The 21,633-nt window shown below is 53.9% G+C and overlaps 1 protein-coding gene across 1 annotated transcript; it reads left to right on the plus strand.

Annotated features, from left to right (window-relative positions):
* Nucleotides 1–15,635: 15,635 nt before the first annotated feature.
* On the plus strand, nt 15,636–19,501 carry VAX1 (ventral anterior homeobox 1; the record flags this gene model as incomplete). The annotated part of the gene is made up of 3 exons (XM_080640908.1): nt 15,636–15,876; nt 16,970–17,157; nt 18,926–19,501. 3 exons carry the CDS (start codon nt 15,636–15,638, stop codon nt 19,499–19,501), a joined length of 1,005 nt encoding a protein of 334 aa, XP_080497034.1.
* Nucleotides 19,502–21,633: the final 2,132 nt, after the last annotated feature.

The raw sequence follows: 21,633 nt of genomic DNA on the forward strand, positions 1-21,633 counted from the left end.
TAATTGTCAGCATCACTCCAGTAGCTGCTATCACGTTATTACTCATGTTTCGCTATGAATAACCTGGGAAGCACAAATGTAACAGCTGCTTATAATAAAAGGGTAATTGGCCAAGACTGGCTACCTGAGGAGAATAAGACTCATGCTAATGAGGCCAAGGTCACATGCTGGTTTGCTTTGCTCTGAGATGGTAATGCATAGTCCCTGTCTCTCACAGTCTCAGCAGCTGGATCCATGCAAACCTAGTGGAGAAAGTTCAGAGTCCAGGTCTTATTGGAGAGCAGGAGAGAGCCATTGTGGGAGATGAGCTGGCAGCATGCCTAGGAGCGGGACGTCTGGAGGCAGGCAGACCTGAGTTTGAATCCTGGCTTCCCCATTTTCTCCCTCGGTGGCTGAGCAAGTTGCTAGGCACTCTGAACTTGCGTGGCCTTCTCTCTAAGAATGGAAGAAATAGAAGTGATAGTGCTCTATTATTTGTTAGGAAGCTCAAGGACAACGTTCAGCACTCAACATGAGTGATCATCATTACTATCTGTCTGTACAACGGACAGCACTGCCCATCCAAGCTGCAACCCTGTGGTTCTTCCTAGTCCTGTCCCTGTCACTAGAAAGAATGGCCACTCTGGGAATATTGAGGTCACAGTTTTGCTCCCAGATCACAGGAGACTTGTTGTCATGCACAAGTGAAGCTTCATCTAATTTGTCTGTTTGGGTTATACATTCTGCAAATCACAATGGTGTTTCCAGTCACAATGATTCTTCTTTTTTTTTTTATGAAAACCAGTTGAGAACGTTTTTAGTCTTAGTTTTACAGATAGGAACCTGGAAGTCAGAATCAATTAGAGGATTCAAGTGCTCCAGGCGAGACCGACCAAGAGGTTGAGATAATAGAAGCCAACATCTTTTTTGTTTTTCCTTAAAGTTACCAGACGTGTAACAAAATTGGTCCAGCCTTCATAAGGCCTCCCTGAAATCTGGGAGAACTTTTTTTTCAAGTGAACTCCTCTGTTTCAGCCAGTTGGTGGCATGTAAGAAGTTCTCATTTCCCTACTGATGGGTTGTGACTCTGGGAAACGTATGAACAAATGTGGGACCCTCCAGTTTTGTGGGGCATCATTTAAGTTTTATGGCTCTCTTTAATACCTGTTCCTGGAAGTTGCCTAGGCCTAAATTTACTAATTCTGAACTGTTATACTCACAGGCCGTGCTTGTTCTGACACTACATTGATTGATTTGTCATATGATCCCATGGTATTTTACTAGACATGTGTTATATTTGCAGGACGTCCCGGATTATGCTAACAAGTGAACTGGTCTGTTCGGGTTATACATTTACAACCACTATAATTTCTTACAAATATTCTGAAAATGTCCTTATTTTGCTTTGTAAACATCAGAGGGTTGGCTTGTAGGAGCAAAACTGTACGCAGTGTGCTCTGTCATGGGTTCTGATTGATGAAGCTCTTTTTCTTTTCTTTTTTTTTAAAGCTCTTTCTTGATTACTCCGTTGGGCGCCATTTGTCCTGTTCCTCTCCTACATTCCCTATCTCCTGTCACCCGTGACGCCTCCTCAGACGTGGGCTACGTTCCCCTCATCACTGTGTCTTTGACGGAAGCTTGAGCCTTGTCACCTCACCACACTGGCCACCAGTTCAGGGACAAGATCCCCGCTCCCAAGAACGTATAGGCTAGTTATGGGCACAAATGTGCGTGGGAAGGTAACTAGCAGCAGGAAGCAGGGCCTGGAGGGTGGCGAGCATGGCCAAGATGGTAAGTGCCATGGCCTATCCCACTCTGACACACGCTTGGCTCATCTGAGAGTGAAGCTAAGCCTCCCTCCGTGGGCAGCCCCTCTTGAAGGAAAGCACACGAGATGGTCCGTGGGGAAGCTTGCTGTCGATCACAAATCAACTACACACAAAAAGCGAGAGGCATTGTTAAATCATAAGATGCAGGAAAATAGCAATTATTAGTAAACCTTAAAAGGACACTAAAGATGACAAATGCCCAATCTAATAGCATGGTCCCATCTGGGGTAGGTGGAGAAAATAAGGGGTACATGGGAATGGGGGCTCAAAGAACCTTTAGTTACCTTGTGTCTTATGTGGGGGAGGTGATCAAATGAATGTCTTACCTCCTTTTTATAAATGTTGGTTATATTAAATGCATACACATATTTATACATAAAGGACTCTAGTTAATGGGTCTAAATGGTTTTATTTTATAGATGAGAAAACAGAGTCCTAGCGAAGGACTCAAACAGCATCTCAGAGTCTTAGTAGCTGAACTAGAACTTCATCTTGCTTCCCGGCTCGATGCGTATTTTTCTATCCTCTGTAAATCTTACTGTCATCCTTGAATCTGCTCCTTCCTTCCCTCACCCCCACACTCAATGCCACAGCAGGTCCCGAAGGTTCCACCTTCTAACTATGACCGGAGTCTGTCCACTTCTCTCCACGGCCATTGCCCATGTCCTGGCAGCTCTCCCCGGTCATGGAGCAGGGAAGGGCAGGGCTGTGCATGGCTGTGGTCCCCGGTCTCCTGGTTGGGTCCTAACCCAGAAAGCACCCCATCTATTCACATGGAAAACCCAAGTAGCCATCACACCTGTTATGCATACTTCACGGGGCACTTATGTGGGTAAATGTGAAGGTGTTTCTGAGAGTGTGGAGTGTTCTCTGTGCATGCATGGGTAGGTATGGAGGTTGCTATGCATGCTTCCACAGCGATTGTGATGTAAACACTCCCGTGTCCCTCAGTGTTTTGTCAGAACCCCTCCCGTTCTGGGGTGTGATAGATCATCATGGGCCCTCCTCGTGTCTAGACGGGCATCCCTGGAAGGCAGGATCACGTCTCAGTCATCCTCACAGCCACCGCAGAGCCTGGTTAAATGAGGTGACTAGTGTGGAGCCCTAATCTGACAAGATGAGGTCCTTCTAAGAAGAGGAAAAGAGCCCTGACTGGTTTGGCTCAGTGGATAGAGTGTCAGCCTGCGGACTCGAGGGTCCCAGGTTCGATTCCGGTCGGGGGCCTGTGCCTTGGTTGTGGGCACATCACCAGTGGGGAGTGTGCAGGAGGCAGCTGATCGATGTTTCTCTCTCATCGATGTTTCTAGCTCTCTATCTCTCTCCCTTCCTCTCTGTAAAAAAATCAATAAAAATATTTTTAAAAAAAGAAGAGGAAAAGATACCAGAACTCTCTCTCTGTCCCCACATGAGCACAGAGAAAAGGCCACATGAGGACATAAAACCGAAGGTACAGGCTGGGTTTGAGTCAGGTTTTCAGTCTCTGCTCCAACCAGGCTGCTAGTTACCTTCCCACGCACATTTGTGCCCATAACTAGCCTATACGTTCTTGGGAGCAGGGATCTTGTCCCTGAACTGGTGGCCAGTGTGGTGAGGTGACAAGGCTCAAGCTTCCGTCAAAGACACAGTGATGAGGGGAACGTAGCCCACATCTGAGGAGGCGTCACGGGTGACAGGAGATAGGGAATGTGGGAGAGGAACAGGACAGATGGCGCCCAACGGAGTAATCAAGAAAGAGCTTTAAAAAAAAGAAAAGAAAAAGAGCTTCATCAATCAGAACCCATGACAGAGCACACTGCGTACAATTTTGCTCCTAGAAGCCAACCCTCTGATGTTTACAAAGCAAAATAAGGACATTTTCAGAATATTTGTACAAAATTATAGTGGTTGTAAATGTATAACCCGCTAATACGGGTAAGAGCTCGGCGTCACTGTTCTGTGACTTACTTGCCGTTTCCTTGGGGCCTTGTCTGAATGCCCAGCAGCGCTCGTACAATGTGGACGCGAGTGCTGATGGCTCTGCCATACAACAAGCAGTCTTTGCCGACGGACCCAACGCCCCTGGGCTCGCCAGGCATAACTACAGAATCTGAGGATTGGGACCACCACCAGCTCAACACGGATGCTGTCTTGTTCCTCCTTCAGCAAAAAGGAAAGGGAAGGCCTCTTGGAGGAGGGTCTTGCCTGGGGTCACTCAGCTTTTTAGTGACTCAGTTGGAGCAATAGTGTAGCTTGCTACCCCCCATCCTCCTTCCGTCTTTTCCTCCAGCTTCCATTTCCAGCTACACAACAACTGTCTTTGCTGCAACCCCAAACGCATTCTCCCGAGAAGGGCCAGTCCTCTGAGCCACTGGGACTTCAAGCCATTGCAGAACCATCCAAAGGCAGGTTGAGGGAGTGGCCAGCGCTGCGGGCCGCTCTTTGGGATTGCCGTCAAAATGAAGACCAGCAGAGTGCAGAAGCCCAGGGGTTCTTATATGGCAAAGCCAACACCCATGTGCGTTTTCACCCGATTCCCTGCAGTTTTCCTCCCGGAGAGTAACAAGGTCTTTCTTTTATGAAAAATGCGACAAAATGTGAAAACAGGCAAAATATTTTGTCCAGATGAAGAATGCAGTAGGAGAAAGCACTATAGTCTCAAAACTATGAATATATATATTTCAATCCTCACCCAAGGACATGTTTTTATTGATTTTTAGAGAGAGGGGGAGGGTGAGAGAGAGAGAGAGAGAGAGATCAGTTGGTTGTCTCCCATACCTGCCCCAACTGGGGATCGAATCTGCAACCTTTTGGTGTATGCAATGGTGCTCCATCCAGCTGAGCCAAACAGCAGCCAGGGCAGGACTTGGACTGTTTCTGCGGGTTTATGCATTGGGCTACAGCTCCCAAATATTTTTTAAAATATATTTTTATTGATTTCAGAGAGGAAGGAAGAGGGAGAGAGAGATAGAAACATCTATGATGAGCGAGAATCATGGATTGGCTGCCTCCTGCAATTCCCCCAACTGGGGGTCGAGCCCATAACCTGGGCATGTGCCCTTGACTGGAATGGAACCTGGGACCTTTCAGTTCGCAGGCCGACGCTCTATCCACTGAGCCAACCCGGCTAGGGCAGCACCCAAATATTTCAATGGGGGGCTTAGTGTCCTGCTCTGCGCCAGCAGCCTCGGCCACGGCCCTGCTCCTCTTCTTGAGGCCCCTTCAGTAGAAACGGTGACAAGGTGTGGCTAGCCCACAAGACAGGCTTCCTCAGCCTTCCCTGTCCCAGGGGCTCAGGCAAGCCCTGCCCAGAAAGAACCGAAGGAGAAGGCACGCAGCCAGCCACTGACCGCCGGGCTGCTTGCAAAAAGAGAGCTCCGAGGGCTCTGGGCTCGGTCCGCAGCTCGCAGCGATGCGCAGTGGCACAGGTTGCCATGCACAGCTTCTGGGGGTGTCCGCTGTCACCGCCCCGCTTCCATATTTAGTCCCTCACGAACGCTGTGTATGCTTCTGTGCGCTCCCCTTCAGGAACGTTAGACCTCAATTTTATCAGCTTTTCTCAGAGAATTCAAACAGAATACAGAGGCTCAGGTTTCTCCTCCGAAGTCATGCTGGTTTAGTTAGTTAACGTTTGCAACGCGCTTCTGAAGAGGGGAGGTGCTGCCGGAGTACCAAGCGGGTTGGGCGGCCCACGTTAGAGCCCTGCCATCTCATGGGGGGGGCGGGGGGAGAGGAGGGGGCGTAGGGGGGAGTTCTGACCATCGATTCATTCCACGGAGAGTGTGTCCACCTCCATTTCGGGGTACGCGGGCCTCCAAGGCCAGTGGCTGCCATCGGTGGCCTGTGACCACCGTTCTCCGCTTCGGTTGTAGCTGGAAGTCTTACGAAGTCTTGGGACTGAGGTTTCTTGCTGATAGTCTTCCCACTCTCCTGTCCTCCCCTCGCAAACACCAGGCGAGGCTGCCAGGCAGCAGGCATCCCCTCCGCTGGGCCCCCATTTCTTGCTCGGGCTAAAGGTTGTGCTGAGTGACCTTGGACGAGTCATTTCATCTTTGTTTCTCTTGATCCCTGGCCTGTGTTGCATGCTCATGCTCAGTTCCGTATTCCTGTGTTAAGGGTCTCACCTCAGCCAGCTTCCAGTCAGGAGTAGTGAAGGAGTTTTGCCTTTCAACATGACAGTGACTTCTCCCTTATCATACAGGGAGAAGGTGGGACACGTGTGTAATTTTTCTAAGTTTATTTTACATTGAAATGTTTCTCAAAGGTTTTATGTGCTCTCTTGCCTTCTTAAACAAAATTGCAATTTTTTAAAAATTAAATCTTTAGCCCTAACTGGTTTGGCTCAGTGGATAGAGCGTCAGCCTGCGGACTGGAGGGTCCCAGGTTCGATTCCGGTCAAGGGCATGTACCTGGGTTGCGGGCACATCCCCAGTAGGGGGCGTGCAGGAGGCAGCTGATCGATGTCTCTCTCTCATCGATGTTTCTAACTTTCTATCCCTCTCTCTTCCTCTCTGTAAAAAATCAATAAAATATATTTAAAAAAAAATTAAATCTTTATTGTTGAAAGTATTACATATGTCTCCTTCTCCCCCTCCTCCCCTCCCCTGCCCCATTGACCCCTTCTGGCCCACTCTCCCACCCCCCCCCTCCCCAGGTCTTCACCACCCCATTGTCTGTGTCCAAGGGTTATGCATATATGCACACAAGTTCTTTGGTTGATCACTTCCCACCCACCCACCCACCCCTAACCTTTTGAGGGTCCTGTCCCTGAATATTCATTGTCGCATGGCATTCTACTTCTTTCATGACATCAAGAGCACTTGAGGGTGTGGTTACTTGTGTCCAAGCAAAGTCACTCCAGATGGCGATATTTTTGAGCGACTTGGTTTGTTTTCCGTCTCCCTCCGAGATCTTTCCTTGGCGGACATGCTCACTGCCATCAGGGTCCCCGCCTCAAGCAAGCCTTTCCCTCCTGTTTGCTGCCTCTAGTCTTCCGCAGCGAGGAAGTGGGAGCCTTAGGCTTGTTAGAATTGGGTCTAAAATAGGAGTAACTGGGCTTTGAAGCAGGGATTGAGCAGGTCTCCTCTGAGCAAAGAACCCAGGTTGTAATTTACAGAGTCTGCGACACACCCATTTTCACTGCTCAGTAGCCTTGTCCTTGTCCCTGTTCAGTTCTGGCTGTCTTCTGGAAGCGGCGAGGTTTAAAGAATAACTGACTTCCGGGCAAATGTTCCTGCGCGTTGAAATGAAAACACTTTGCAGCCCTGATACAGGCAGTTCTTAGAGAAGCTGGGAGGAGGTATCAGTACCTGCTTGTTGACTAAATGGCTCCAGCAGCTTTTCAGGCGGTAAAGAATTTTAGAAAATGATGGGTTTAAAGATGCTTTGAAACACAAATGTACTCCTGTTAGGAAGATATAAATTTATAAGCCAGGTTTCCTGGAAAATCTCAAAGTTCTCTGTGACCCAGAAAATGTCATAAAAGCAATCTTGCTTTGCCTCCTCCCAGAATGCTTCACCTGGAGAATTTCAGCGCCAAACAGCCACCTGTTGCCATTTCCCATTCACCACGCTGCTCCGAGTTCTTGAGTTCTTGTATGGCTCATTCCCTGAAGGCGAGAACAGAACCTGTTTATTTGCATCTTTGTTTTCTAAAGAGAAAGAAAATCAGGGCATTGTAGCCACCTCCCAGTGATTTTCAAAGAAATGATGACAATTTTGGCAAAGACCATCCTTGTTCCATTTCTAGCCTTAACACCTCTACTCGCTATGGTTTTAAGAGTAATGTGCAGACTATGGCTTTTACTAGTCCAGCCCACACTGTGTAATGTTTGAGATAAAGCACAGAAATAAACTTAGGAATTATTCCTTAGAATCTGGTTATTCTATAGGAGATGCTATATGGTTCGTTGGTCAAGTTCATGGATTTGGTTCTGGGTTTGAATCCATGCCGTACCACTTCCTAGCCATGAGGCCATGGACAAAGTTACTCAGTCTCTCTGAGCCTCAGTTTCTCACCTGTAATATGGGTGTTTCCGTTACCTACTGCCGCATAACAAACACACTCAACACTTCATAGCTTAAAACAAAACAGCCATGCCCTAGCCAGTATGGCTCAGTGGATAGAGTGTTGGCCTGTGGACTGAAGGGTCCTGGTTTGATTCCTGTCAAGGGCACATGCCTGGGTTGTGGGCTTGATCCCCAATGAGGAGCGTTCAGGAGGCAGGCGATCAATGATTCTCTCTCATCGTGGATGTTTCTATCTCTCTTTCCCTCTCCCTTCCTCTCTGAAATCAATAAAAAATATGTATTAAAAAATAAATAAAACAAAACAAACAGCCATATCGTGTTTCAAGATTCTGCTGTTTAAACAGGGCTCAGCATGGTTGGCTCACATGCCTCGCCTGATATTGGCGGGTCCCTTATAAGGTTGCATGCAGCTGGAAGTTCAGCCGGGCGGGAGCATCCAAGATGGCTTCACTCTCATGACTGGAAGTTGATGCTCTCAGCTGGGGCACCTCAATGTTCCATGCGGCCTCTCTTCCTCTAGTCGTGTAGATGGGCTTCTTTATAGCATGGCAGCTGGGTTCTGAGAGCAAGAAGAGAAGCGACTAAGGCTCTTTAAGACCTAGCCCGAGAAGTGACAGTGTCACCTCCACCACATTGTATTGATCAAAGCATGTCACAAAGCAGCTAACTTCCGCAGAGGGGGAATAGAGCCCACCTCTTAATGGGAGGAATGGCAAAGAATTTATGGCCATTTTTATTTTATTTATTTTTAAAATATATATATATTATTGATATTTTACAGAGAGGAAGGGAGAGGGAGAGAGAGTTAGAAACATAGATGAGAGAGAAACATCGATCAGCCACCTCCTGCACACCCCCCACTGGAAATGTGCCCACAACCAAGGTACATGCCCTTGACTGGAATCGAACCCGGGACCCTTCAGGCTGCAGGCCAATGCTCTATCCACCAAGCCAAACTGGTTAGGGCTTTATGGCCATTTTTAATCCAACACAATGGATACGCATAATTGTTCTTTTCTCAAAGGGTTGCCACAAGAATTAAAGGAGATAATAGCAGTCCGTAAGTCCTTAATAAACACCAGTGGTTTGTTGCTGTCCTAGGTATTGAATCAGAATGAAGCCAAACCGCTTTGTCATCTACTATCTGGACTTTCCAGTTACTTGTCTGGCTCTGGATTCCTTCTTGCTACCTTTGGTTCTAACTCAGTGCTGGCCGCAGGCGAGATGCTTGGAGAAATAGACTAATCATAAAGATTTATTGACAGTGCTCATGCGTGTCAAGCACTGTTCTAAGCACTTATCTATATATATAAAAGGCTAAGCAACCGTCCAACTGCCTGACCGTCTGACCGATAGCTATGATGCCCACTGACCACCAGGGGGCAGATGCTCCACACAGGAGCTGCCGAGCTGCGGTGACTTGGCAGTGGTGGTTCTCAGGTGATGCGCCCCGGAACCAGAGAGGAGGGAGCCCGATTCCAGGATACATCACCTGAGAACCGCCCTCTTGCAACCCGGGACCCCTCAGGGATGTCAGAGAGCTGGTTTTAGCCCAATCCCCGCAGGCCAGGTAGAGGGACCCCACCTGCCAGAGGGACCCCGCTCACTCCACAGGTGCCCACAGGGACCACAGGGGGTTGGCTTCTGGGCATGTCTGGCCCGTCTCGCCCAGTCCCACCCCGCTGGCCACCTTTTAATTAATTTCCTTTCAATGTGCACGAATCCCTGCACCGGGTCACTAGTGTTGCATAATAACCGTGTAGGTACTAGAACTGACCTTATTGTGCAGATAGGCTACTGAGTCACGAGAAGCCAAGTAGCCAACCTGGAAGCCACACACCTAGTAAGTAGTAGGATGGGATAGAAACATATGGGTTAGACAGCCCGGCAGCCCCAGCACCCCGTTTGTGTGTTACATCACTCTAAGGCTCCTTCCAGCTCAAAAATCGGATGGTGCTTCGATATACAAAATAGATAAAGAATTTAGTTTCTTGGTACAAAATGCAAAGTTGGGAAATGGAGCCCAGTGGGATTGTTTGCCTGAAATGTGGTCAGAATAATTCAGGATTTAGCAGTCTGCACATTGGCTGAAACTGTCTTTAGCTAACATGGAGAAGAAATATCTAGATGTATGGCTGCATTTTCCACTTCAGATAGCCAGCATCAGTTCCTTTTTTAAAAATATATTTTATTGATTTCAGAGAGGAAGGAAGAGGGAGAGAGAGATAGAAATATCATTGATGACAGAGTATCATTGATCGGCTGCCTCCTGCATGCCCCACACTGGGGATTAAGCCTGCAACTCAGGCATGTGCCCTGACCAAATATCGAACCATGACCTCCTGGTTCATAGGTTGACGCTCAACCACTGAGCCACCCCGGCTGGGCTCAGCATCAATTCTTAATTCAATTCCTTCTCCGGTGCCCTGACTACCTTCTGTGAAATGGGGATAATGACAGCTAGATGAGATTGAATTCATCACCACATGCAACTTGGGGATGGAAATCTCTGTATAAATGCTAGGCATTCCTGTTGTTTCATCAGTCACCAGTATCAGGTGCTCTGATTCATTCTTCCAGAAACTTAATTTCTGGTTGTGTCATCTCTGATGCAGTTCTTTTTAAAATGATGTTTCAAACATGAAGCTACGCTGTCCCCAAACCGCTCACAATCTCACAATCTGAGAGGATCTCAGCTTTCCTGCCTGCATGTTCCCCAACCCCCAGCCCCCCACCCCCAGCCCCCCACCCCCACCAACACCTTTCTGAACTAAAGAGTGGAGATGGGAAAGGGAAGCACTGGGTACCGTCTCGAATCCTGCTTTCCGTGCAGCCTGCTTTCTGTGGCAGTGACAGGACGAAGACAGGGAAGGTGACAAACACCCCCAAGGCTCTGATTGTGATTTCGTTCATTGATATGACATCATTTCACCCACCCCCAGAGAAAGCATTCCCCGAGTTCAGGTTCTGGGGGAAGCCCGGGTGGTGGTGGGAGGGGAGCTGTAAGCCAGGGGACCAGGGCTGTGGCACCGATGCCCCCACTAACTAGTTGTCTAATCCTTAACGAGTCACTTGGTCTTTCCAGGCTTCTTTTCCTCATCTGTCACGTCAAATGAAGGCTATGGAATAGCTGATCTCTCAAAATCCCTACAGCCCTACCGTTCTATTCTGGGTCTGTCTGCACCTGCAGACAGCGGTGTGGGGGCGGGGAGGGCCCTGGGGAGGGAAGCCAGTGTAGGCAGGAGAAGACCTTTCACCTTAGCAGTCCTGTGACCTCGTGTGCCGCGCAGCGCAGGCTTGTCTCAGATTATCCAAATAATGGACGGAGCGCTCGCCGCCTCTGCCCGTGGACGCAGCCTCAGTGTCCCTGGGGGCAGCAGCTGCTTGTCTGAAACCTCCACCCCCAGCTCCCATCCTCCACTGTGTCCTCCCAGAAACCTGTCATGGTGTTTCTGGATGGATGCCCACAGAATTTTAATCCCGCCGCAACGGGGGGGGGGGGGGGGGTGGGACGGGGGAGTACTGCGCCTAACAAAAAGCAAAACCAGGTGATGGCGTGGCTCTTTCTTTGTTGACATTGGTCACCACAAGGGCTTGGAACATGGAGGGGCCTTGGTCAACGGCACCAGCCCTGAGCCATGCCTGGGGCCCAGTGAGGTCCCCTTAGTGAAGGGTGTGTCCTGGGGCCTGCCCAGGTCCTGGTACTTTTAGATGCTTGGTAAATGGCCGCTTCCTTAACTTAGGTGTTTTCTGTAACATCCCATTTTCTTCCTTTCCCCAATAAGCATTTGTATCTCCAGTAAGTGGGTAAAAACAAAGAAAGGAAGGTGTTCCCTGCCCTCGGGGAGCCTAGCCGAGTCCGCTGACTTTACCCAACCTGAAAAGGCGCAGTCCTCCAACTTTGGCTGGTGGGAAGACGCCCTGGGAAGGGGTCCCAAAGGCCCATTCCGACTCTCGGACATTCACTCAGTAGGTTTGCACCCAGGAAACCTCACTTTATCCCTCCCAAGCCGCGGGATGTAGGGAGGGTTAGACTCCCGGAGAACGCTCCTGGCTGGTAACCAATAGCCTTGTCAGAGACAAGACTCTGTCTTCCCACTGTGTCTCCTGTGGTTGGGATACAGTTCATGAAAACAATGCCTCATGGTCAGGATTTCTGGCATTAACTAGTCGTCTAATCCTAGTTGTCACTGCTCTGTATCCATGATTTAGACCATGATCACTGGAGATTATGAAAATTCGAAGCGGGGTGGGTTTGGAACTAAATCACGGACGGAGTCACGTGGGGCAGCTGAAGGAGATCATGAACAGCTTTGAAGTCAGACAGAAGTGAGTTCAAGTTCCACACTTGCCAACTGTATGACTTGGGGAGTTATTGACCATCCCTGAGACTGTTTGTCTCCAGGGCTGGGATGTTACTACCTGCTGGATGAGGGGTTAAGAAAATTAAATGAGGCTATGCACCTGGAAGTGGCTGCCCACTAACCAGCCCCCCCCCCACCCCGTTATAACCCAACTAGAGGCCTGGTGCATGAATTCATGCATGGGTGGGGTCCCTCGGGGTGGCCTGCGGAGATCAGGCCCCAGCTTGTACCCCCAGCCTCGCAGCCCCACAGCCCCGCCTGGCACCCTGCCTTGGCCTGGCCCCGTCCCCTCACCTGTTCCACCATCCCGCTGTGGTCCCACTCTCATGGGGGCCCCTGGGCGGTGACGGGGGGGGGGGGGGAGGGGGGAGCGTCACCGATGCCTGCCATGGTCCATGCTGCCTCCTGGTGGTCAGCACACATCATAGCGAGCAGTCAAACTCCCAGTCGAACAATTTGCATAGTAGGCTTTTATTATATAGGATATGTTACTATTACCCTGTAAGAGCGGAGGGTTAATAGGTTTTTGTCACTGGTCACAGTTTGGTGTAGCCTGGGGTGTGTATGTGGCCCTGGACCGCCTGTGGCCACCACTGCCCACCTGACCGTCCTTTCTAGGGGCAGTCACTCACTCCCTGGCCGGTTCCCCTCATCTGCCTAAAAGAAGAAGGGGTAGGTTGCACATTTGTATTTTTAAAGACCTCCCTCTGGGCCTTTGACCCAGCACCACAGGTGTCAGTGTGGGTTTCTCCGGCCACAGTGGCCTTAGGGAAAGGTGGCCACGGAGGTGGGTGTGGCCAGAGACCTAGAGTCACTCTGCAGTGGCCTGGTTCCGGCCAAGGCTTCAGTCTGGGACTCCCCGTGGCCCGCAGGTCTCCCAAGGGACACTGAGCAGCCGGGCTGGGGGGGCATCCGGCCAGGGCCAGCTGTCCGTGGGTAACACCCTCCCCTGCCAGGCGTCAGGGAAGGGTCAGCAGACCAGGATTTGGGACCCCATCAACTCCCTGGCTCTCAGACAGCCCAGGAATTACATCTGGCAGCTCTGCAGGGAAATGAGGGCCCCACCCACCGCCCCATCCGCTGGGGGAGACCCAGATCTCAGCGACCTGCCTAGCTCCCCTGTCTTGGGAGCCAAGGCCCAGCAGCGGCGCCTCCCAACACCTCAGCCCGAGCCGAGCCAGAGTGGAGCCCACGGGCGCCCACTGAGAGTGTGAGCCTGGCGGGGGTAACCAGAGAGTTGGCTGGATTTTGCCTAAATCCCACTCCAAGTCTTCAGAACAGGGCAGCCGCCAGGACCCCTCCCTCCTCCCCTCCTGCCTGTCTCCCCCTTCCCCCAACACACACAGGAGCACCCATCAAAGGCGCTTTCCGTCCGGAGACCCAGGTGGCGGCTGGCTTCCAGGGCCCAGCGCAGCCCAGAGGACTGAGGGGCCACCCGTCTGTGGGACCCGCCCAGGACAATCTCTCTCTCTCTTTCTCTCTCTCTCTCTCTCTCTCACAAACACACACACACACACACACCAATGAAATAAAGCAATAGGCCAGGGGCCGCCTCCAGGGCCTGAAACGCCCCCCGGAACCAGACCCGGAGTGGGCTCTCTTGGGGGCCAAGGGGCTGGGAGGAGAAGAGGGGGGCAGTGTGGCGGCCCATCCGGCCCAGGCAGGTTTTCGGGGGTCGGGCGGGCGCGCCTGGCTGCGATCCGTAGCCCCTTGGCGTCCTCCCCCACCACTAACTCTCTCTCTCTCTCTCTCTTTCTCTCTCATCCCCCTCCCTCCCTCGCTCCCAACAGCTCGCCTCGACCCCCGCCCCAGCCCCCTCCCTGTCCCCACCCGCCTCCGCCCCCATTCTCAGAATTGTGTAAAAAAATTCTCAGCCAAAACTCCCACCTCTCCCCCCCTCTCCGCCCCCCCCCCCCCCACCCAACTCCCTTTAAAAAACCCTCTTTCCTCCCCGGCCCTTGCACTCTTTGTGAATGAGGGCAGGGAACTCGGCCCTTCCCCCGCCCAGGAGCCACGCCAGACCTCCGCACTCAGAGGACTGTTTGTTAATAGTCCAATTAGATAATTGCCATCTTTCACTCCTTTTGCTCTGCATTTCCCATAGAGGAATGAATGGGGAGAGCGGAGTGGAGAGGGCTTCTGCCCCGGCGAGGTGACGAGAAGGGCTGGAGCATGCTCCTTGCACAAGGCCATGCGCTTGAATTGAATCATTGTAGCCTAATCAATGCTCTTATTGGATTACTGGCTGTTGCTTTTCTCAAAGATATTGTAGCGGAGACAATGAAATAGCTAGGGGAAAACTTTTTTTAAAAAAAGCAGATCTCACAGTTGAGATTTTCTAGGCTCTCTCCCTCTCCCCCTCTCTCTCCTGCTGGACTCCGAGTACAAAGCTGTCCTTTGAATGGGCTGCTCGGGGCTGCTGGAGGTGCAGGCTTGAACAAATCCAGCGGGGACTAAATGCGGAGAGGTGGCCGTTTAAGATGGCTGTCAGCATCGAGGTGTGTTAAGGAGTTGTTTGGGATGAAAGCTTGACTTTTTAGAGCGCGGGGGGATCTACTTTTGGGGAAAACTTTTTCTCCTCCCCCCTTCTTCTTCTCTTTTCCCCTCTCTAGGGGCAACTGTGCTGCAGGGTGTGCAAGAAGGGTGTGTGTGTGTGTGTGTGTGTGTGTGTGTGTGTGTGTGTGTTTCTCTCTCCCACCCCTCCACCCTCATTCAGCTCTATCTGTCGAGTGTGGAGAAAAACCCTCTAGCCAGTATGTGAGCAGGAGGGTCAAAGGCAAAGGCAAAGTTAATAACGCCGGCTAATGGTGCTAACCATTCAGCATGCATCTTGCCAAAAGTTTTTCTGGAAGTGTGAGTCTTTGATTGTGTGTTTCCTGAAAGCAAGACCAATCATTTCCGTTTATTCACTGGCTAAACCCCTACTTGATTGGGGACAAGGACAGAAACCATCCATTACGATCTGATATATTATCCAAACAATTTAGTGTATTCATGAGGTAACCGAAACGTGGGGGCTGCGAAATTACCCGTAATCAATTGCCACAGCGAGCGTGCGTTCCCCCGGGTGCCGGACCACTACAACTCGCCCTCCCAGTGGCAGGCGGGAGCCTCAGCATTGCGGAGTTGCGCCGCTCGCTACCTGATCTCCAGGCTGGGGACACTGGACGCGCTCAGAGGACGCGGGTGACGAGGCGGCCTCGCCGCTGCTCCTCCGGGATCTCAGACCAAGCCCGCCGCCTCTCTGCGAGCGCGCCGCCACCGACCCGCCCGCAGCCGCCACAGCCACCCTGCGGGGACATTCATTCTCGCCTTTTGCCTCTCTCCGGGCCGGGCGTAGGGGCTGTATTGTACGGGTTTTGTCCCCCCACTCTGCCTCTTTTTCTCTCTTTCTTTTTTCTTTTCTTTTCTTTCTTCCTTTCTTTTTTTTGTTGTTGTTGTTGCTTTTGCCTCTCCTATGTTCGGGAAACCAGACAAAATGGACGTTCGGTGCCACTCGGACGCAGAGGCTGCCCGGGTCTCCAAGAACGCGCACAAGGAGAGCCGGGAGGGCAAGGGCGCGGAGGGGAACCTCCCCGCCGCCTTCCTCAAGGAGCCGCAGAGCGCCTTCTCGGCGTCGGGCGCGGCGGAAGATTGTAACAAAAGTAAATCCAATTCCTCAGCGGACCCGGACTATTGCCGCCGGATCCTGGTGCGAGGTAGGGATGGGCAGGGCTGCGGGGCGCGTTCTTGGAGGGCGACTCCGGTGCCCGAGCTGCGCGCCGAGACCGACCCCGGCGGGCGGAGAGGGGGTGCGGGCGGGGACTTCGGAGAAAGTTGCTGGCCTTCCGCTCCCTGGGTCCGGCTGGCCCGATGGGCACTCGCACCTGGGGCGCGCACTCTCCGGGGACCGCTATCCTCCAAGCCCCGAGAGCCCCGCGCTGGGCTGCTGGGGAAGCTTAGGGTCTGCACGGGCGGGCCCAGGCTCTAGGCTGCGGCCTCCGACCCGGGAAAGGAGCAGGGAACTCTGGAGGACTTGTGCGCGCCCTGTGGCCCGGAGGACCTGCCCGGAGCCCGGTCGGGAGCCCGGTCGCGGACTCCCGCGCCCTGGCGAGATGAGCGCACCCAAGGGGAGCGCGGGCGCGGAAGAAGGATCACCGACCGCCGGCTACGGCCCAGCCAGTTGGCGCGCTGGGCCCAGGGCCCCGGCGCCGCGATCGGGGCTGGCCAACGCCGCCTGGAACAGCGGCCGGGCTGTGTTGCCGGGCCGCGGAGGCCACCTCGGTGCTCAGCGTGGCCCGGCTCTGCTGCGCGGTGTGCGCCCAGCTTGGGCGGCCCGGGCGGTGAGGCCGTCCCGGCCCGGCGCCGCCCCCGCCAGCACAGCGCCAGGCCCCGCCGGCCGGACTCGGTCCCACCTCCTTCCGCCTCCCGGGCTCCTGAGGGAAAGAGACCCAGGAGTGGGGGTGGGGATCGCCGGGGCGCGGTCCAGTCGACTCGCTCCAGAGCTGGGGCCTGCCCGACCCGGGCTGGCAAGTGTGGGGACCCTTAGGCTACCAGGGACCCAGACCGCGAAGTCAAGGCCCCCAAGCCGGGAGGACCATCCGCGGATTTGGAATTGATTCCCCTCCTCTATGTCCGGAGGGTGGTACAAAAGGCAAAGCCTGCTTCTCCCTCGCGTCAGCGTGTGGCGCTTGCCCCTGGCCCCCCAATACACAGTCTTTGCTCTCCCCACCCCCTCCACCTCTGAACTTCAGGCCCGAGAGGTGGAGGGAGAGCAGAGCGCTCTGGCGGCTGATACTTTCCCTTCCCCAGATGCCAAGGGATCCATCCGAGAGATCATCCTGCCCAAGGGCCTGGACCTGGACCGGCCCAAGAGGACGCGCACGTCCTTCACGGCGGAGCAGCTCTACCGGCTGGAGATGGAGTTCCAGCGCTGCCAGTACGTGGTGGGCCGCGAGAGGACCGAGCTCGCCCGGCAGCTCAACCTCTCCGAGACCCAGGTACCAGGGCCGGGCCGCTGGCAGCTCTGCACCGGCCTCCTTCCCCACCGCCCCCAGCCAGCGCTTCCGCACCACCCCGGCTGGCTCTGGGCTTCCTTTCCTTCCATAAGTCATTCCCCCCAGACCCTCAAGTATTCCAGGGCCCATGCTCTACGCACTTGACCTAGCTCAGGAGGCCCCAGGACTGTCCTTTTGGAATCCTTTCTGGACCCCAGTCTTGAGAATCCCTTGCTTGTCTCTGCTCTAATGGAAAGGATGTGGACCCCGCTTTGGCTGCCTCATTTTGGCCAGGTTTCGGGGCACCACCCCTTTTTGGGGATGGGAGCCTTACACAAAACTCAGGCCCATCCTGCAATGGGCCAAAAGCTTAGGGCCAGAGCCCCCTGCTCCAGCACAGGTGACAGCTAGGATTAGAAAAGTGCACATGCCTGACATCTGCCTGTGCAGACCAGGCTGCCCTGACCCGTAAGGTTTCCCCTGGCCCTCCGCTCCCCAACCCCTTTCTCGGCCTTAAGTACCCACTGGGACATCTAGGAGGCCCCCTGTCTTCTGTGCCAAGGAGGCATGGGATGGGAGACAGATCTAGGGGCCTGAGAGCCAGCACTGCCAACGGTGCTGTAGGTCTTTAGCTTTCATGAAATCCATATGATGCTACTATGGAGCTGGCTGGCTGGACTCAGCCCAGAGGTCTTTGGGGCCTGGCCAGGGCATGGCACCAGCTTGGCTTCGGCCAGGCAGACATTGTTTTCTGAGGATCAGTCCCTTTCCCTATGCCCAGCCTTGAAGCAGGTGGGGAACCTTTTAGGTCTGAAATCTGGACAAAAAGCTGAGAACCAAGGACGGACACGTCGGATGCTCTTTCTGAGCCTGAGTTGGCATGGTCTCGTTGCCCTAGTGTCTCCGCTACCACCCCTCTTAGTACAGTTTATAAGATCCAGACAGGATAATCTTGCCCTGTCACTACCACACTCCACTGTGGGCTACCAGCTAGGCCTGAAGGGGGACCAAGGGAGAAGAGAAAGTGAGAGGGGAGGGTGGTGGAGAGAATTTAGTTGAACACAGCCTCCTGACTTTCTCCTGCGGTTCCAAAGTTCCAGATGGAGAGCCTAAGAGTGTTAAATTGAGTATCCCTCAGCCCCTCCAATCTAGCTCCTGGTGAGAGGAGGTGGGGAAAACTTGGACAAACTATTCTTTCTGCAGCCACCTTCCCTGCTTGCTGCTAGTTGATGGTCAAGTCCCACCCTAATAACAAGAAACAGCTGCATGTAGCCTCACCAGCCATTCTGCTGGGGCTAAATGGGAGCCGGTTTGGCCAGGGGCCTGGGTCCAGGGTCCAGGGTCCGAATAGGCAGGGCAACGCTTCCCTACCTACCCCCACTCCCCCTTTCCGCACAGCATTCTCAGGCCAGGCCCCGCAGGTCTGCGTGATCACCCAGTGAAATCCCTTCTGGTCTTCTTTTGAGTGAAGGTTGTGGACATTTTATTACTTTATTGGAAATCTTGGCCAACCTGGGCCAGCTTCCATGACCCGGAAGTGCAGCCTAGCAGAGCTGTGTCCCCCACCTCTGGGGGTCCTGGCTCCCCCTGGCAGCTCCCAGCCGGACCTCTCCCGCCGCGGGTGGGACTAGGACTGGGGCTAAGGCTGGGATTGCGGGAAGGCCCCCTCCCAATCCTCCCCCCGCAACCCGCGCACCCCAGAGCCTGCTTCTCCTGACGCCCGTCTTCCCTGCTTCTCTTCCCCCGCTCGCTCCCCGCGCCTGGCGCGCAGGTGAAGGTCTGGTTCCAGAACCGGCGCACGAAGCAGAAGAAGGACCAGGGCAAGGACTCGGAGCTGCGATCGGTGGTGTCGGAGACGGCGGCCACGTGCAGCGTGCTGCGGCTGCTGGAGCAGGGCCGCCTGCTGTCGCCGCCCGGCCTCCCCGCGCTGCTGCCGTCCTGCGCCACCGGCGCGCTCGGCTCGGCGCTGCGCGGGCCCAGCCTGCCTGCCCTGGGCGCGGGCGCCGCCGCGGGCTCGGCTGCCGCCGCTGCCGCCACCGCCCCTGGCCCCGCCAGCGCCGCGTCTCCGCACCCGCCGGCCGTGGGCGGTGCTCCGGGGCCCGGGCCCGCGGGGCCGGGGGGACTGCACGCGGGCGCGCCGGCCGCCGGCCACGGCCTCTTCAGCCTGCCCGTGCCCTCGCTGCTCGGCTCCGTCGCCAGCCGCCTGTCCTCCGCGCCGTTGACAATGGCTGGGTCGCTGGCCGGGAATTTGCAAGAACTCTCCGCGCGATACCTGAGCTCCTCGGCCTTCGAGCCTTACTCCCGGACCAACAATAAAGAAGGGGCCGAGAAGAAAGCGCTGGACTGACTTGAAGTGTCTCCCTGTATTTATATTTATCGTCTATCGTGGTGATATTTATGGACGCACGCGAGTTAGGCACCGGGGATCCCGGCTCCCAGGAGGCCCCTGACAGCTCTCCTTCCCAACCAGGCTCTGCTCCAATTTTATCTCATTTGGGCTGTTTTTTTTCTACACCCCCTCCCCCCAAACTTCCTCTGAATCCAGGAGAATCCAAAGAATTAGAAAAAGGCCCGAGTTAGCCAACCCGATGCGCCAACCAATGCTGGGCCCTGGAGGGGAGAGGCCGGTTCCGAGGCCGGAGCACAGGACGCCTGCTCTGGGTCCGCCGCTGCTGCCCTTGATTTTTAACGTCTTGTGAGTGTTTGGAAGAGAAAAGCTGCACGCAGAGCGCAGGGGCTGAAAAAGCTGGCAGGTCCCCTGCTTAGACCAAAAAGGAATCCATTCCTCCCTCTCGCCAGAGAAACCAGGGCTGTGGGGAGCCCTGGTCCCCACTTTGCGGACCTCTCCGGAGAGCCGGGCGCACGCAGCTCCGGGGCTGGACAGAGCCTGCTGAGGTTTCTCTGCCTTGAAGAAACTCCAATCGTAGCCACCTCCTGGGCTTCTGGACCCCGGGAGACAATAAGCCAAACACCGGGGCAGGCGACGGGGGTTATACATTTGATCCAATCAGCAATAATCAGTGATAACCAGCGCGTTCAACCAGATGAAGTGGAACCGGTTTTAACATGCTCATCGCCACGGAGTTTGGAAGGTCTTAAGAAAATGCGGCACAGAGAAGGCGCCACAGGGCAGTGCCGAATTAAAGCTAACCGTTTACACAGCAATTTAAAAGGGAAAAGCAAAACGAAAAGCCAGCGCAGCGAGTGGAAGAAAATTCAGCATCTTCTGCGAGGCGGCTGGGCGGTGGCCTACAGCTGCGCGCCGCTCGGGGAGAGCGCGGCGTGGCTCCGTGGCTCTCCTCCGCACCGCCTCCCCACGCGTGGCTGTGGGCCGCACTGCCGGGTTTGCAAACAAATCCGTGCCCAGCGGCCCTCGTGTCCTCCCCACTCGTGGATTCACAAAACTCTTCCGACACGGAGGAAACGCCCCGGTTGATTTCAGAGCAGAATTTTTCGGAGGGAGAGGCGGGGACGCAGCCTGGGACAGCGGTGCGGCCCAGTCTCCTCCGTCCAGCTGGGCATCCTGTGTGGTTGGAAAGCATCCCTCCCCGAAAACCCCCAGGGGTTCCCTGGCCCCAAGTCAGAAACCTGGACCTTACCGGTGCCACCACAGCAGGGCGGTCCCCACAGCCACGCTACCCGCATTTTAACCAAAACCACAGACCCCAGTGTCTAGAATGTATTCCTCCATCGGCAGCCGGCCTAGAGCATTTTTTAAATAGTCATTTTATTGTAAATTATTTACGTCGGAAGCTTTGTTCCCTCTTTTTTTTTTTTTTTTTTTTAGGCAAATTATTTTTAGTGAAGAAAATAATGAACGATTCCACGCGGGTAGGTGTCCCGGAATCCTGGCTACTAACTTTGTTCTGAATGTTTTGGATATTTGGATGTTTTGTATTTATGTGGTGAGAGTGAAATATATATATCTATGACGATACGCGAGGTGTATTTCTGTCTTGTATTTGAAGGAGAAAACAAAAACAAAAGACGGAAGGCAGACCCAGCAGATGAGTCTCAGCGTGCGGGGTACAGGGTGGCAGCTTGGGCAGCGGGAGGTCCCCTGCGCTCCAGGGATGAGGTTTGGGGGTGCTTCGTCAGGAGAGACCCGCTGTGAGTGTCCTTCCACTCGTCGGAGTATCTCCTCTCCAGCCTCTGTCCCAGTGGTGCCGGCCCAACCCCCTCGGCCTCCCACTTTATGTTTCTGACGTTTAGGAACTTGTCTCCGGAGACCCGGGCTGTCCCGCCTCCTGAGGCTGCTGCTTTCTGTCCTTCTCCAGCCGCATCTCCAAGCTGGCTGCATTCTGGACTGAGCGCAACCACAGGGCCCGAACAGGCAGCGCCTCCCTTCCCTCTGACTTAGGGTAGTCTCTCTCCTGTCAGAGAGAAACTCCGAAAGGGCAAGAGAATGAAGTAGGTGGCTGCAGAGATGGCTCCCCCCACCGCACCCCAGTACTTATGCAGTGGTGACGGATGTGGACG

This window comes from Plecotus auritus (assembly GCF_963455305.1).
Source record: "Plecotus auritus genome assembly, chromosome: 9".
NCBI lineage: Eukaryota > Metazoa > Chordata > Mammalia > Chiroptera > Vespertilionidae > Plecotus > Plecotus auritus.